This window comes from Elephantulus edwardii, unplaced genomic scaffold, assembly GCF_000299155.1.
Source record: "Elephantulus edwardii isolate Elephantulus edwardi_28Jun2011 unplaced genomic scaffold, EleEdw1.0 scaffold00139, whole genome shotgun sequence".
NCBI lineage: Eukaryota > Metazoa > Chordata > Mammalia > Macroscelidea > Macroscelididae > Elephantulus > Elephantulus edwardii.
Genome location: NW_006399889.1, coordinates 891,262 through 909,614, shown reverse-complemented (window position 1 = coordinate 909,614; position 18,353 = coordinate 891,262). Strand labels below are relative to the sequence as shown.

The following is an 18,353-nucleotide window of genomic DNA, read 5'->3' as shown; positions in this document are numbered from 1 at the left end:
CCCAAACTAAACCCATTGCCATTGAGTTGATTGCATCCCACAGTGATTCTGGAGGAGAGAGCAGAACTGCCTAGAAAGTGTCCAGGATTGTTAATCTGCAGGGTAGCAGATTACTCCATCTTTCTCCCAAAGAGCAAATGGGGAGTTTGAAATCTACTACCTTTGACTAAACTGTGACTCATGGCTGCCCTCCATCAAGCTTCTGAGCTTATAAATCTTTACAGAAGGAGACCAGTCTTCTAGTTGGTGAGTGTTTTTGACACTGTGCCACCAGATTGTCTAATCAAAAATAAGCAGCTCTGTGAGATCAGCACTGCTATGCAGACATAGCGACGCTGTAAGAGGAGTAAACTGCCGTAGGATTTCCGAGGCTATAAATCTTTATGAATACAGATTGCCATATCTTTCTCCCATGGATTTTGAACCTCAGATCTCTCAGCAGCCAGCCAGTCCTTAACTACTAGGCTACCAGGGCCCCTTGAAGATCTTCACTTTTTGTTGTTGTTAGGTGCCCTCAAGTCATCTCCAGCTCCTAGTGAAAATGGAACAAAACGCTGCCTGCTTCTCTCCCAGCCCATTGTTTCAGCCACTGTGCCGGTCTGTCTCTTTGAAGGGCTTCCTCCTTTTTGCTGACTACTGTGTGTGATGTGTTTTCCAGGGACTGGTCCCTCCTGATAACAAGTCCAAAATATGGGAGACAGTCTCATCATTCTCACTTCCTGGAAACAGCCTGGATGCACTTCTTCCAAGAATGGAATTACTTGTTTGTTCTTTTGGCAACTTGTAATATATTCAATATTCTTTGCCATCTTCACAATTCGAAGGCATCAGCTCTTCTCTAGTCCTCCACATTTACTTGGGGCTAGTATTTCGATTGCCATTATGGTCAGCTGTTAGTAATACTTGACTGCTGTGGCTGTGCCAGCAGATTGCTGGGAAGTCTCCGGAAGCAATCCCAGATAATTTCATAGTGTGTTCTAACTTCACTGTTTAACTTACGGTAGCTCTTTAAATTTATTTTTAGAAACTTTATTTGTAGGTAAGCTTAGTTAATGGCCTATGCTAAATGTTATTGTTAGAGCAAATCTGAAGTGAATTTCAAAGCTAGTGTATTTAAAAATCTATGATTATTTGCTAAAAATTCTTCCTTCAATTCTTTCAATTTAAGTGCAGACCAAAGAAAAGTTTCTTACATTTATTCTTTTATGACACATACATTGATGTTTGTCTAATTTTGTGCCAGCATTGAAATAGGTAGACACTGTCTCCTCCTTTATTGAGCTTAAAGTCTAGCTGAACAGTAGGCAGAAGCTGTTACAAAAAATCACTGGTTTAAAAAAAAACAACACAACACAAAACCATTGGTTAAAGGACTCAGGCCTTATCTGAGAAGGTTGCTTTTGAACCTAAAAATAAGATAGAGTGATATACACGTTCCTTCAGTCATTCCCTTAAGGCAAATTACTGTATTTTCTCCTAGCTAATTTTCTTTTTAAATATATTTTGGTGCTTCACTGAAGAGGAGGCATGTATGTAAGACGTATAATTGAGATCTGATCAGTATTGGCATTTTCATGACATACTCCTAGAAGAAATTTTATACACGTTTATAGACTGAGTTGAAGAAAGTCATTTGTTCCCATAACAAATAATCTTTAGGTCAAAAGTGGAAATAAAATGTTCCTCTTTATCTTGAATGTGTTGAAACATCTTTCAAAATCCGTTTTCTGTGCCATATAACAGAGATCTAAAACAATTGTTATGATTACTTCATACCCAGCTTTCCTTTTTCCTATGATTCAGAATATTCCTCACATTGCATTTTCCCCTCTTTCTCTGTATGCCTCAAAATAACCTGAAGCTAGTGTGTATTTTTCCCATTTATGGTTTTCTGTTTTACTGCTTATTTGCTACTATTTTGTATATCTATAGCTCTACATATTGTTGTTGTTGTTGTTATGTGCCGTGGAGTCGTTTGTGACTCATGGCGACCCTATGCACAACAGCCCTAAACCCTGCTCTATCCTGTGCCAATCGCACTGCCTCTGACACACCCATCCCGATTACCCCAGTCACCAAATCAATCCATCTCATAGAGGATTGTTAGGATTGTTGTGGTTGTTAGTTACCATAAAACAGACCATGACTCATAGCAACCCTGTGACTCTGAACCCTACCCTACCCTGTGCCATCCACATCATGTCTGCCACTCTTGAACCCAAGTAGATCATAATTTACATATGTAATACATGATAAGATAGATGTACATACACTGTATTATACTATACTTTTCTGACTTGGTTTTGTTTCACACGATATTTTCTCTCCTGTTTTTGTTTTTTAAGATTTATCCACACTAACACAAGCATTATCTTTCTTCAACCTTCTACTAAAAACCTTTTGTTAGTTTGATTCTTTTTCACTGTGGCAATAGTCATCATTGTTTACGTCTCCTGGTACTGCTGGGTGAGAGTTTCTGTAGGGACCACCAGGTAGTGGAATAGCTTAAGTTACGGGGTCTGAACATCTCATCCATACTGAATTATGACAAATGGCTCTCTAGAGTAATTAATATAATCTAAAGATTCTCACCACTTGGGCCATGATAGATGGAAAAGAGATTGAGGTTGTTAACAATTACAGTTTACTCTGCTCCACAATCAGAACTATTGGCACCAGCAGTCAGGAAATCAAAAGATGAATTGCCCTGGGAAAATCTGCTGTCATGGACCTCTCCAGCGTACTGAAATGCAACAGTGTCTATCTGGAGACTTAAGATGTGCCTTATCTAGACCATGATCTTTGCAGTTACTTGCTATGCATCAGAGAGCTGGACAATGACTAAGAATAACAGGAGAAGAATCGAGGCCTTCAAGTTGTGCTGGAGAAGAGTCTTGAACATACCATGGACTGCCAAGAATACAAATAGGTCTGACTTGAAGAGAGTGAAAACAAGTTTCTCTTTGGAGGCTAGGATTTTGAAGCTCCATCTCACGTACTTTGTGCATGTGGCCAGGAGGGACCAGTCCTTGGAAATGGGCATCATGCTCAGAAGGGTGGAAGGACAGCATAGGAGAGGAAGACCCCAGATGAGATGAATTGATACAGTAACTGGGGCAGTGGGGGTTGGTGTGTCGGATTTAGTGAGAGTGTCTCAGGACAGGGCAGGGTTCAGAGCTCCTGTACATAGGGTCGCTGTGGGTCACAGATGACTCAGTGTCATGTAACAGCAACAAGAATATACATCTCCTAGCAATGGATAAGAATCTCCTGCTTTTTTTACATTCCACATTTTTACACTGGGGTTTATGATATAATTATTTTGATTCTGGTCCACAGTGGTATCTCATTGTTGGAATTTCTGATTACTGATGAGATGAAATATCATTTCATATTTATTAACCACTGGATTTGTTTTTTTCTTCTGTGAATTTGCATCTTTCCTATTTTTCCATTATTGTGTTGTTGATTGCTATCGAGTCAAGCACAATTCATAGTGGCCCTATGAACAAAAGACTGGAAGACTTTCTATAACTATCTTCATTTCTCACAGTTCATAGAGTTTCCAGAGGCATGTTGTTTAGGAAGGGGATGCCACTCCATCAGGTTGTCATTTTCTCCTTGACTTATACATTAGAGTCCTATGTGTCACAAAAATCATCTTTCATTTTCTAGCTTGAAGAAACTTTCTATATGGTGTCTGTTTATCATAACAAAGTTTAGATTTTATTGTTGTGTGTCCTTCCTTTTATGCTTTGGGATATTTTCCCTCCCCTTTTTAAAAAACCCTTGTGCCCTGATGATATAATGCTATTCTCTTACTTTTTTTCCCTAACAAAGTTTTGTAAGTTTTATTCTTATTTATACTCAGATCTTTAAGCCATGTAGAATTTTGCCTAAACCATGAATATAAATAAAACAATTTATTTTTGTATTGATATATGTAATATGTGTAAATAAAACAATTTCTTTTTATACTGATATAGTAATTTCTGTTTCTGAAATTTGTTTTTTTATTTCTTACTGATTTGTAATTCTACCTCTGTCATAAACTAAATTCCCATTTCACATATATTTTACTTGTGGCAGTTTACTTACCTGTTACGCCAATACCAACCATACAATTTTTATTACTTTATCCTTTTAATAATTTTTAGTATCTTATAGGCCATGTCCTCCTCTCTCTTGTCCCTCTAATTCTTTTCTTCTGTTGTTTGTGTGTCTATTCCTTAAGAACATCCTTTAGTAAATGGTCTCGGTGGTATATTCCTTCATTCTTTGTTATTCTGAATAGGTGTGTGTTTTTTTGGTTTTTTTCATTTCACCCAGACCATTGACTGATACAAAATTTTATTGAGTAATTTGTTCTAGTTTAAGGATTATTTCTCAGAACAATTTAAATTCTGATAGATTCTTTCATACTGTGATTCTGCTTTTGTCATTTTGTATGTAACCTAGTAATCTATCTACTTGCTCTAGTTGCTTTTAAGATCTTCTATTTGCATTTCGTGTCCTCATATTTTGTTAGTTAAGTCTAGATGTGTTTCCTTAGTTACCTGGTTGGTAGAGACCTCTGGCAGTTTAGTTCATAGGAATTTGCGCTGCTGATCCAAAGACCTTAACTCTCTGGCAGTTTGAATCCACCAGCAGCTCTGTAGACAAAAGAAAAGCACCTCTGTTTTGTGGGGTTTACAGTCTCCCAAAGAGAGAATCAGCCCCAGCGCAGCCCAACGTTGATTTCTGTAATATAGAGGCCTGACGTACCTCCACTTTCTAACCTTTTACCAGTTCTGACACCAGCCATCCTCTCTATGGCACTTTTTACCTCCCTATTGAGTTTGATCATTTATGACAATGGCCACACCAAGCTCACAGAGGATACTCACATTTCTGTGTTTAGGAAAGTGGTATGGGATTGAGGTTAACTTGGAAGGAACTGGGACAGGATCATTATCAGACTGACATAGGTAAGGTTTAGAATGCTTCCCCAAAGTGAACATCTTTAGTGTGGCACCTTCTTTTTAGGACAACACTCCCACTTTTTCTCTCTACCTCACTGTCTCTATCTCCACCAGCTGTACCAGCCTTCTCTAGGCTCAGAATCCCAAGACAGACTTCCTTTCAGCCCTCTCTCAGACTTTGCCTCTACTCCCACTTGGGCTTGGCCTTGGCCTCTACCTGCTTGAACAAGCTCCTCCAGAGGAGTAGGGCAACTAACAGCTCTTCAGGGTCCAGGAAAACAATCTCCTAAGCTGGTTTTGGTTTTTTGTTGGGTTTTTTTTCCTCACAGACCCAAAACAAAAGCCACATAAGCTCATTTCAGATAGTAGGGAACATAATTTAAATTCTCAAACCTGTGAGACCAAGAATTTAGAACTCTTTAGCAAATTTTCTTTCCTCCTTCCAAAGACTAGAAACCTTGCTTGTTGCTTCCCTGTATTGGTGGGCAGTTTACTTTTTCCACTGAGGTGCAACCCTTCCAAGTCTAAGCTTTATGCAGAGGTTTCTGTTTCAACTCACCATTCCTAAACCTCACTTCTTGTTTCTTTATACAGATAAAATCCTGAGATTCCAAATCTACACCTTTACCCTACTTCAGTGTAACTGCACAGTGTCTTTGATCTGCACATATCTGTTAGTCTCCACCTTCTTTTTTCCTCTCTAACCTCTACTTTTCTTTTAGATTTCTGCTTAGCCATCACTTTATCCCGAAGCCTTCTTTAACTACCACTCCCCAAACCAAGAATAGGTTAGAGGCCCCTTCTCTCTGTATCTCATACTTTTTCTGTAGTGGTAGCTTTATTCTGTACTCTTCTTTCTCTGTACTTTCTTTTCCATTTACCTGCAAGCTTTTGGAGGAAAAGGAATCATTTTACTAGCATCTAGCATAGCCTTGGTGCATTATAAATATTTCTTCAACGGCACTTTAGTGGCCTAGCAGTAAGAACGTGCACTGCAATCCCAAATGCACATTATTTGAATCCTCCAGCTTCTCCGCGGGAGAAGGAAGGGCAGTCTCCTCAAGTACAATCAACAGCCTCTGAAAAACCTGTTGGAGGGTCAGCTGTGGGTCATTTCCAACTCAGTGTACTCAGCAACGACAGTAACTGAGTGAATGAATGAATGTTGTTCTTAGAATAAGGACAGCGCGAGATGAAGATTTCAAGTGTAGGGCACACTCTCAGTTTATGCACAGAATCAGAAACATCCTCTACTATAAATAATAAAAATCAGCAATAACAAGTGAGGTAAGCCATGTTACTAAATAGTAACTCTTAAGAAGAATTTGTGTGTGGAGCAAAACTCAAAAACATAAATAAGACCAGGTGTACTAGTCCAATAAAGCCTGGTGGAGCCCCAGAACTGTAGCCCCTAGTCACCCTGTGAAGTCAGAAAAGCACTGAACTTTAAGCATACAACAGCCTGGCCGATTGAGCAACCATTACCCTAGAATAACCATTCACATAAGACAGAAAGAAAAGCATTTGCCTGAGGAGTAAGCCCTAAAGGCAAGTAGGGGTAGCACAGAAGGATTAATGGAAATGAAAATTACAGGGAGGAAGTAGAAAAGTAGAGTTACATTGTTAAGGATTGTAATTAATGTTATAAAACAAAATGTGTGTGAATATTGAAAGCAAGTCCAATGTGCTTTGTAAAATGTAACTAAAAGAATAAATTTGTGATTGTGTGGCTTGCATTATGCTCCTAAAATATATGCGTGCACAGGCCCAATGAAAGTGCTTATGAAAGCCAAAATGAATCAAGAATAAAGTTTTTTAAAAATAAAAGGAATCAAGTTTTAATCCAATTTATATAAAATTTTCTCTTTAAGGACTTAAGATCCTTTAGGGATAAAGGTTTACTGAGAGGATAACATGGAAATAGCCAGGAACAGAGACTGCTATAGGACGCATAGGTATTCTCCTCCCCTTTGTGATGATTCTCATTGTTTTCTCTTGTCTCTTTACTCTGGCTTATTCTGATTCATTTCTTCTTGTTATGTGCTGTCAATCTACTACAACTCATAGCGACCCTATGAACAATAGCTCTGAACCTTGCCCTGTCTTGAGCCAGTCTTACTGTCCCTGATACACCTGCCCCCGTTGCCACAGTGACTGTGTCAATCCATCTTATCCAGGGTTTTCCTCTCCTGTCGTAACCATCTACTCCTCTTCAAGCATGATGCCCTTCTCCAGAGACTGGTACCTCCTGGCCACATGCTCAAAGTATGTCAGACAGAGCTTCAAAGTCCTTCAAGGAGCAACCTGGTTTCAACCCTCTTCAGGACAGATCTATTTGTTCTCTTGGCAGTCCATGGTATGTTCGATACGCTTCTCCAGCACCATGACTCAGAGACATCAATTCTTCTTCTGTAATACTTAGTCATTGTCCATCACTCAGATGCACAGCAAGTAATTGTAAAGACAATGGGCTGGATCAGGCGCATCTTGGTCTCTAGACAGACGTCATTACTCTTCAACATTCTGGTGAGGTCCCGGATAGCAGACTGTCCGAAAGCAACTCATCTTTTGATTTCCTGACTGCTGGTGCTAAGAGTGTTGATTGTGGGTCCACGTGAGATGAAATTGTTAAACAGCTTCAATCTCTTCTCCAACTATCATGATGCTGATACTCCATCATAGTTCTAGATTGGAAAAGGTACATCATGACCTTTTAAAAAACATGCTGTGACAAAGTCCTCACTCTCCATGAACTACAGTTGTTAAAGGGCTTATATAGTCTGTGTCTTGGCTTTCCTTAGGTCAAGTGCCCATCACAGTTCCTGTGAATATGTGTTTTGGAGAGCCTTAGGGCAAAATGTGCTTTCCTCTTTGGCAGCAGGGCAAACAAAGGGTAGGCAATTTCCTGTATGGCATTATGCTGTTGTGGTAGACATCCAAAGCTTGGCATGCTCAGTGCTACCCGGCTTTGACTCCATGTTCACCCAGCAACATTCTGTTATGTACTTTCTTTCCAGTACCTTGATTCCAAGAAGATGCGAGTTGTGATATCAGATGGTTCTGATACTAGACCATCTACTCATTCCACATTCATTAATTGGAGATCTACAGTGTTTCTAAAGACTTACCGTCCTAGATTGTCTGATAAAAAATAAAATTTCTAAGCATGCACCACTCAAGGCCAGTCCTTGGACCAAAACCTTTTGTATCATGATATATAAGACCAGTCTGAACAACCAGTCTTCATTCTAGCTCTTTTAACTGTAACAATTACTATTATTTTATTAAATTAGTATAATAGATCTAAAGCCTTCAGTATACTGATTTTTTTTTTCCTCTTGCCATGGATTTAAGAGAGGAGCATGATCAGAATTAAAGATAAGTACTCTTGAAGTTTTCTTTTCTTTCTTAAAAGCCATGGCAACTGAATTGATTCTGCCTACATAGAGCCATATAAAAGTCAGGCCACAGTCATCAAATCGCAAGAGTTGAAAATGCCTATGCATTCTTCTCACCACAGTCCAGTTGCCCTTTCCAGCTCCTCCGCCTAAATTCCTGGATCCAGATGATCTCATGGGTGCCCTTCCCCTTACCTGGGAGCTGCTCAGTGCCACTGACCCCTGCTGCCCACCACCCTCCCTTGCTGTCCACTGCTTTCCCCTGCTGTCCACCATGCTTTTGCCTTGTGCTGTTGAAAGTAACACCAGCTCACAGCTTTGACATGGAAGTGTTAATTACTGATTTGTTTAGGCTTTGTTGTGGTGTGCCGTCAAATCAGCAGCATCAGTTCATAGCTGACCCTCCAGCAAGTTTTGGAGGCTATAAATAAATCACAAGGGAAGAGAGCACCTTGGAGCAGCTGGTGGATTTGAACTGCTTGGCTTTGAATTGGCAGTGCACCTCTTTACCATCTAAGCCGCCACAGCTTCCTTTCTTTGGTTTAGAATTTGATGTGTTACAAAATCTATTCATGTACAACTCTAAATTGAAAAATCATTGTTATTGTTAAGTGTCATCGAGTCTTAGACAACTCATAGTGACCCTATGAAAGAAAGACCTGAACGCTTGTATAACTTTCATTGTTTCTCCAAGTCCATAGGGTTTCCAGAGGCAAGCTATTTTAGAAGTGGATGCCACTCCTGCTTCCAAGCTTGTTTTAATTGTGAAACTCTAACAAACACTGTCCACCATGGGTAACCATTATCACACTTGACACATCAGTGTCATAGTGTTCAGCAACCACAGGTTACCTCTGTAGAGCAAATTGACAGACCAGTGCTATACCACTTAGAAGAATGTTTGACCAAAACCAATTAAAACCAGGCCTGAGGGCAGCAGATTAAAATCACCTACCTCTGGCTTGGTAGCATCACTTCCTGTCCACTAGGCCAACTGAGATCTCTCGTTGTTGTTAAATGCCGTCGAGTCGTAGACAACTCATAGCAACCCTATGAATGAAAGACCTAAACACTTCTAAAACTTTCATCATGAAAAATCATATATGGGAAAATAAACCTTATTATCGTCAATCTTGAGCAAGCTATTCTACCTACTTCTGTTTCAATATTATCATCTGTAATAAAGGATCACACTAATAATTCTTGGGTTCTTGGAGATACACACACACACACACACACACACACACCCCTGTTTGTTGTTGTTATGCCGTCGACTCATAGCGACCCTATGTACAACAGCCCTAAACTCTGCTCTGTCCTGTGCCAATTGACTGTCTCTGATACACCCACTCAATTACCCCGTCACTGAATCAATCAACCTCACTGTAGATCTCATAGAGTGTCTTCCCCTCCTGTGCTGTCCCTCCACCCTACCAAGCATGATGTCCCTCTCCAAGGACCGGTCCCTCCTTACAATATGTCTAAAGTATGTTAGACAGAACCTCAGAAACCTTGCCTTCAAGGAGCCTTTAAACCTCCAGTTTAACCCTTTCCAGGATGAATCTTTGTTTTCCTAGCAGTCCATAGTACACTCAATACTCTTCTCCAGCAATATATGTGTGTATATGTGTATATGTATATATGCATATATATACACACACACTCACACACATATATGTGTGTATATATAGACATATGTGTGTGTGTGTGTATATATATATATATATATATGTATATATATATTGTTGTTGTTATGTGCCATCGAGTCGTTTCCGACTCATAGCGACCCTATGCACAACAGCTCTAAACCCTGCTCTATCCTGCGCCAACCGCACCGCCTCTGACACACCCATCCCGATTACCCCAGTGACTGAATCAATCCATCTCATAGAGGGTCTTCCCCTCCTGCGCTGTCCCTCCACCCTCCCAAGCATGATGTCCCTCTCCAGGGACCCGTCCCTCCTGGCAACATGTCCAAAGTATGTCAGACGAAGCCCTAGAATCCTTGCCTCCAAGGAGCAGCTTGGTTTAATCCTCTCCAAGATGAATCTGTTTGTTTTCCTGGCAGTCCATGGTACATTCAGTACCCTTCTCCAGCACCACAGCTCAAAAGCATCCACTCTCCTTCTGTCCTCCCTAGTCATTGTCCAACTCTCTGATGTGTGTGTTTGTGTGTGTGTGTGTGTGTGTGTAGGCTTTTTAGTACATAGAAAGTTTTAAGTAATAAATCTTTTAAAAGAGTAGAAAGAAAAAGAGTGAAATAGAAGGAATAAGTGCTGCTTGCTTTGTGCCCTATGAGACGTGAGGAAATACAAGGTGAATGGCCACTGGGAAACTCTAGGCTCTTCCCTCCCCATGTGTGCGCAGAGTGAACTCAGGCAGCAGAGAAGCATGGCCCAGGATGCTGCTTCCCAGCACTTCCTCTCCTTTTGTAATCACCATCCCACTGACTAAGTAGTTCCCGCTTGGGTTCATTTGCCTAACAGGACCCTAAAGTGTATGTGTGATACAATTACTTCCTTTAAAAATTCCATACAAATAATATGCTTCTCTCAGCACTGATAGCCAGAAAAATACAAATTAAAAGTCTCTTATGGAATATTATGTAATTAGATAGCTCTTTGGGGAACACAGCCAAATCCACTCTCCCTCTGCTTGTCACATCAGCGAGTCAGGAATGCTTCAGACCACCGTGTTCATTGTTGATTATATTAAACACTGCATTCCTAGTGAAGCATCTGTTCAGCCACCACAAGCTTATTCATTATTTATATGCAATTAAAGGGCATGGTTGAAATGAATACATACATCTGGAAAAAGTCATTATTCATGTATAGATCAAATTGAACATTTGTCATTTCCCTCGTGATTTAACATATTCTTTATGCCTTCATCCATAGCCATCGAGTCAGCTTCAACTTATATTGACTTTATAGATAGAATGGAACTGCCACATAGGGTTTTTGAGGCTGTAATCTTTGGAGAAGCAGACTACCCAATCTTCATCCTGCAGAGCTGCTCATTGAATTGAACCACCAAACTATTTGTTACAGCCTAATGTTGTAACCACTATGCCACAGGGCTCCTTCTTTGTACCTGGGGATCTCAAATCATATTAAGCAGAATAAGTATCTTTCATTTCATTTAATTGTTGGTCTTATTCCACTTGTTCAGATTATTTTGATCATTTAAAATTAGCATTCATTTCTCCATAATATATTAAAGTAAGAAAGGAGGGAAATTTCTTTTTAGGACATCTAAAGATGAATGCAAATTGTTCTACTATGATTCTTAATGACCCACTATTAACATAGTGGGAACCCAGTGTGTTAATGCAATACCTTTTTTCACATCATTACTCCTAATGGAACTGTTAGTAGCATAATAGCTTGACCTTTAGCTATAGATTCACACAGCAAAAACACATCCTGCTTACTCCATATCTCTTCACAAAGCATTTTGAGTGTTTTCAGATCAATACAATGACAATATTTTGGCCTTGTTCTAAGGTCTCATCTGTGCATGTAATGGAGAGAATAGTATTTGCTTTTGTCCTTTAGTTGAAAGTGTCTTTTTAAGTTTGAATGTAATCTATAAAGAAGAATTATCAGTAATGTACCCAGTAGAAGTGTTTGTATAGATAGTTTCCAAGAAACCTATTGCTGTGTTTTCAAAAGTCTCAGACACAAATCCAGGAGAGAGAGTTTTTCTTGGCTTCTTTATACTGAAACGAAATATGTTTTAACTAAAAAGACAAAAATAAGCAGACATAGCTGCCATGTTAGTGAGTGACAATACTTGAGCTCAAGTTTAGATGAGGAAGGTCTAATGTGAAGCTCCTCACAGAGTGGATGAGAACACGTCCCTTCTTATCTCTTCAACAGAGTTCTTGATGTGCTTGGTTGCTGAGAATCATCTTGATATTGATACAATAGAAAGCTACGTCTTTAAAATTAGAGCCACTAGTTTCTAATGTGTGTTAATTTGGACACAGATATGTCACCATTTAAGAAAAGAGAGGTTGCTATGGAAATTAATTATGCAAACAATATTGCAAGGGGGGATGTTTACCTGATAAGACAAGTGGATACAATAATTTTGTAATAAACATTTTTATATAAACTAATAGGGTGCTAAATACAAATATTTTTGTCTGCTCATTAAAGCAGGACTTCATGAACCTTTTGGTGATTATCTGAAGAGTAAATATTATTGTGGGCATCTGAATGCTACAAAATCTTGTCCCGTTAAGTATATTCTATTAATTAAGACTTCTTACTAACTCAGATGTTGTTGTTATGTGCCGTCGATTTGCTTACTAACTCAGATAAGTAATCCCAATTAGTCTAAATTTTAAAACTATTATATTTGTCTTCATTGGAAATGCAACTATAAGATATGTATGCTCATCAGAAGTTTATTGGATCTAAGGTGGTACAGTCACTATTAACAGGTACTTTGAGAGAGACAGACAGAATACATGGAAACTCCTTAAGTTCTTTATAGTCTGGTCCAGGTGACTGAAAAGCACACCTCCTCTCAGGAATACTCTCTCCTGTACATCTGTCCAAAGTGGACACTGCTTTCTCTCCTGTACTCCATGGATCATGCATTGGACAACTGGATATTTTTTTTTCCTCTTATCCTTAATTCTGCTTTGTGGTCATCACTTCCCCTTTTCTCAGTTGGCGACGGGCTAGGACCTTTTTATTCAGGTAGTAAAGCTCTTATGAGCACCCTCCTGCTTTCTCCCTGCTTTCCCACCCTTCACCTCATCATCAGTGATCTGGCTTCTAGATCACAGTCGTCTTCTCACCCCCAGGTCTTGTTGCTGTTTTTAATAACCTCACTGTCTGCATGGAAGTGTGACCTGACTCTCTAACCACAGTTTCTGGTCCCTATCTACCATCACACTCACCTTTACTCCACTTCCACTCCACACTGCTTGATCACACCTTAGTGTTTCATACAGAACTCATCTGCTGCTGATACATTACTCTGCCCTCTTAGTAGAATTATTATTATAGTTCTCCATTTACTTTAGTGCCAGATTTTGGTAACTAAAAGAGGTCCAAAGACTTGTTTTTCTTTTGTGAAAGGCAAAATGAGAAACTATCCTTCTGTGTTTCTTGTACACTTTTAGTGAGCAATACAAGCTCCTTGCAGGGAACTAGTTAGAGAATCAAGCTGCCATACCTTTCATCTGTGCCTCTATTATATGTTGTTATTCTTTTAGGTTTTATGTATTATTATGACTTGATAGGATATTTTTTTGGCATCTGTGAACAGTGACTTCCTGGTGGCCTAGTTGGTAAGGAATTGTTCTGCCATTCCAAAAGTAAGCAGTTCGAATCATGGTACTTTATTTTGGGGGAGCATTCTGCTTAGTTGTACAGCACTCTTTTGTCAGTTGCTGTACTGAGGTAATCTAGGTTTGCTGTGATGCTGAACCTTGTGCCAGCCATTGTCCATGGTGGACAGTGTTTGGTGGAGCTCCCATTTTAAGACAGGTTTAGAAGCAAGAGTGGTATCTGCTTCCTAAACCACATACCTCTAGAAACTATGAACCTGGAGAAATGACGTTAGTTACAGAGAAGCTTCAAGTCTTTTGTTCATAGGTCACTGAGTCTTGCTTGACTCGACGGCAGTCAGCAACAACTATCCTTACTCCCATAATACCTGCTTACACCTACATTGATATCTCCTTTTCTGGTTTCTACAGATCTGTCCAAATTTTTTAGCCTCTTCTGCTTGCTTTCTTAGATTTATGGAGAAAGTTGAGGTACCTCATTCCTGGTAGCATCTTCAATATCTTCAGATTCTTTATACTACTGTTCTTCTACCAGAAATGCCTGGTCAGATCCTAAGGATAGACTCACCCTACCATCTGACTTCTCTACCTCAATAGAAGCTTCATGATACTGTGGGAGAAAATAGCACATTCATATACCAGCAAAGCATTGTGCCTTCTTTGATGTTGACAATCAGCTCAACAGCAGTGATTTTGAGAGTGTTTTTGATAGTCTCCAACAACAGACGGCATCACTCATTTATAAAACATATTCACGGCTCAAGTTCCTTAGCCCTCTTCCTGTTTCTAGCTACTGTCCTCTTTCTCCCTTTCCTTTCTGAAACAAGTTCCTGAGAGTATCATTTGTGTTTAGTCCAGACATATAATAGCTGACCCTTAGTGAGCATTGTCCAAACCTCCCCTCCCTGACTCTCTCTTTTGCACTTTAAACCATTGCTCTCACCTCTTTTTCTGACCCACTCATTCACCTCTCCTAGTTGGCTGATTGGTTTTCCTAATAACTAGCCAGTTAGAGTTGAGGACTCATTCAATGGCACCTCTACCATAGTCCCTTCTTTAAACCTTGTGTTCTATGGTTCAGTGTTTGGCCAAGTATTCTTTTTAATGCTCTATATTCTCTCTTCACAGTGGTTTTTCCTCTCATTGTTTTAACGCTTATACCTATGTTGGTGCTTCTGAAGCCATGCTCTTCTGTCTTGACCCTTTCCCTGTATCCAAATATACCTTCACTGTTCCCACTTGAATGTACCACAGCACATTAAACTCAGCATATTTGAAGCCACACAATATATCTCACTTTTCAACTTGCCAACTTTTTCTTCTACATTTCCTATATTTTATGATTCAGCAAGAAATGTCAGTTCTGTGCACTAGCAATTGTTGGTATGGATGCAGACATGGCCCCAGAGAGCTCCCCTGCTTCCTTCAGTCAGTTCTTTCCATTTCTACCACTTGTTCTTCTTCCTTATTTATATCATTTACTTTTGTTTTAGAGATAATAATAAATGGCTTTGTTCTTCTTTTAAAATATTTCCTTAGGATAAATTTCTAGGAGTAAGATTATTAGGTCCAAGAGTATAACAATCTTATAATTTTCTCTGTGTATTATTAGCTTATTTCCCAAAAGGATTTTGTCATTTTTCTCTAACAGTAATGTTTAAGTGTGACAGGTCCTTGCAATGTTATCAATTCTGTGTCAACATTAGTGTTTTAACATTGTTTGTTTGGGGTTCTGCCCCCACCCCATTTAGTAGGTTAAAATATTTTACAGGTTTTCTATTTATGTGTTAAGCCAAATGCTTTTTCCTGGTTTTGTTTTTGCTAAATATTTTGTCCATTTAGCCATAGGAGCTTTTGAAGCTCTTTTACTTGAATGAGCTCTTTCTGTGGAATAGATATATGAGATAAAAATCTTTTCTACCATATTCCGTGCAGATTACTTTTCTCATTTTATATAATAAGATGACTTTTTCATTCAGTAGAAATTTTACACCCTCATTTTGTTGAATCTGCCAATATTTTGCTCTGTTATTTCTTTTAAAAAGCAGCTTTTTAAAGCATTAAAATGACCAGTGTTTTAAATACCAAAAAAGCAGTGTGATATGACTGCATACTAGGTCTTGACCTTATGGAGAGTAGGTTGAAAAGACCACATTTAACGGTGCTTTGCGATGGAGCGTGAAGCAGAAATGTCAACAACAGCGGCTTTATGTGCGGTCACACACTGTGAGTGGCTTTAATAAGATAATTGTCTTGCCTCCCCTTTGCTGTGTCATATGAGTCTCCAGAGTTTCTTTTGTGCCTAATAGGGTAGCCCTTTTCTAGGAGCTCCTACAAGGTGCAAGAGTTTGACACAGAGTAGGATTAGAATGCATTAATCTGACATCCATACTTTTTGGGGGGAAGGAGAAAAGGAGGAGCATTTTAAAAACTATGAAATAAGGCACAGCTGTATTATGTATTTTGAATGCTGATTGAGTTAGTAGGAATCACCATGGGAACATCATCTTTGTGTGTTATTTTGCCTTAGATTTTGACTGTGTATCAAAACAGTGAAATCTTTTTATACATCTACTGAACTTAGTTCTGAGACCATGAATTCTAGAGGTCATGGGAACACTTTCTTCTCTGTCTGTAAGACATCTGCTCAGAACGTTTCCATACAACGTATTTAAATATTGAGAACCAGATTTATTCTGAAGCACAAGACATTGTAGCCAAAGCCCTACTGAGTTCCATCATTGTCAAAGGGATATGATGGAGATATTTGTGATACACTGAAAAATTGGAGGTTTTCTATAAGTGTCCTTTATCCCCCCTAGGATATGCATATACATATGTTAGCTTTGCATACTTTATTTGTTGAAGTATTTAACAGTATTTCACATTTTCTTTCAGTCTTCACAGAAAAATACTGTACTGCTAACCACGTGGATAAACTTCCTGGTCCAAGAGACTGGGTTCAGATTCTTCAGGATCAAATTAAATTGGCAAGAAGAAGGTTAAAAAGAGGCTCAGGTACGAATAGGTTGCAAGATAATAATTTCAGAACTCAGACTCTGAAAGTATACTACTTTGCTCTAGAATATTTCATTGTCTTTTGTCCTTTAAAGATAGGGTATCGAGTTTTATATTTTAAAGTCTTACTGAAATTAAGTGCCAATTCAAATTGTACCAATCCATTTGCTTTTAATAGTGTAAACAAAAATAATTGCTAGTCTCACTTGTGGTTTAATGTGTTTCATGTTTGAAACTGGGTCTGTCTTTTGTGGTTTGCTTCTATTCGCCTGTTAATTTTTGTTTATTTGGATCTGCATGAGTTTGTGAAAGTGTAGTAGTTGCTCCAGGTTAAGACAACAGTCATCAAACTTGACAAATCACAAGAAAGAAACAGAAAGATGTTTTAAGACATATATATATATACACACACACACACACACACACACACACATTGGGTTGGAGTTTCTGGAATTATTCTTTCAGGAAAAATAAACATCGAGCAATCTAACACCAGTTGAATTGTGACTATTAGATTTGTTGATTTGAAGTCTCAGTCCCTACAAAAGGACAGAGGGCCAATTTACCAGTTAAGAATCCCTTTGAGGTCAGTTTTTTCATATAAGAATAATCTTCTCCAGGGGGCCAGAGGCCTCCTTGATAGTGTTTAAGATAAAAATCCAACTCAAACACAAGGATACCTAGACTGACAAAATCTTTGCCTTGAGTGTGACAGGGATTTTGAAAGGAGATTGATTTTCAATGCTGAAATGGTGTCAATTTTAGAATATTATTGAGGCTTTTTGGAGCAGTAACTCTAAACACATAAGACTATATAGCTAAACAGATCCTTTTTCTATACACTTGCACAAGTTACAGTATGTTCTCTTCTACTGAGCCTATGCTAAGGGATACTGGGAACTCGGTTCACAGGTCTCAGTGTAAAGACTTTGTTGTTGTTGTTGTGTGCCATTGAATCTAAACTAACTCATAGCTGACCTTCCAGATTTTCAGAAGCGGTAAATTGCATATGTGCTCATCCTTCTTCCATGGAGAAATCGGGTGGAATTGAATCGTGTGCCTTTGGGATTGCAGTGCAGCCTCTTACCCCCTGGCCACCAGAGCTCCCTGTAAAGACTTCGTTGTGGTTGTTGTCTTCAAGTTGAAAATGACCCATAGTTGTTCCTCCTTTGGGTTTTTAGAGGCCGTTAATCACACAGGAGGAAATTGCTTATCCTTCTCCCACAGAGCAGCTGGTGGGTTCGAACCCTGTGCCTTTGGGATTGCAGCACAGCTTCTTACCACTAGGACACTTTTATTATAAAAATAATTGGTCTTAGTGTGTGCCTTTGAGTCAGAACTTACCCATAGCTGACTCTTTACACGGCAGTAAATTATATATAGTAAATCACACAAGAAGATAATTGACCATCTTTCTCCCCTAAAGCAGATGGTGGATTTGAACTGCATACCTTTGGATTTGCAGCACAGTTCCTTCTAAAATAACCCCTGATGATTTTTTTACATATACTTAAAGATGCTCTTCCTTCCTTTACCTTTTTTTCCCCTTTACTTTTTAAACTTTTTTCTTCCTAAATTTATAACAAAGTATTTACTTAGTTCTTCTCTTCCTAAGTTTACAACAAAGTATTTACTTAGTTCTTCTCTTCCTAAGTTTACAACAAA

At 39.0% G+C, this 18,353-nt stretch overlaps 1 protein-coding gene across 1 annotated transcript in view; it reads left to right on the top strand.

The window, feature by feature from the left end:
* The window catches only part of BEND7 (BEN domain containing 7), a 132,514-nt gene that overhangs the window by 79,834 nt on the left and 34,327 nt on the right, over positions 1–18,353 (top strand). The window contains exon 7 of the mRNA XM_006894317.1: positions 16,569–16,688. Coding sequence (XP_006894379.1) covers positions 16,569–16,688 — 120 coding nt within the window. The remainder of the gene's footprint in view (positions 1–16,568; positions 16,689–18,353) is intronic.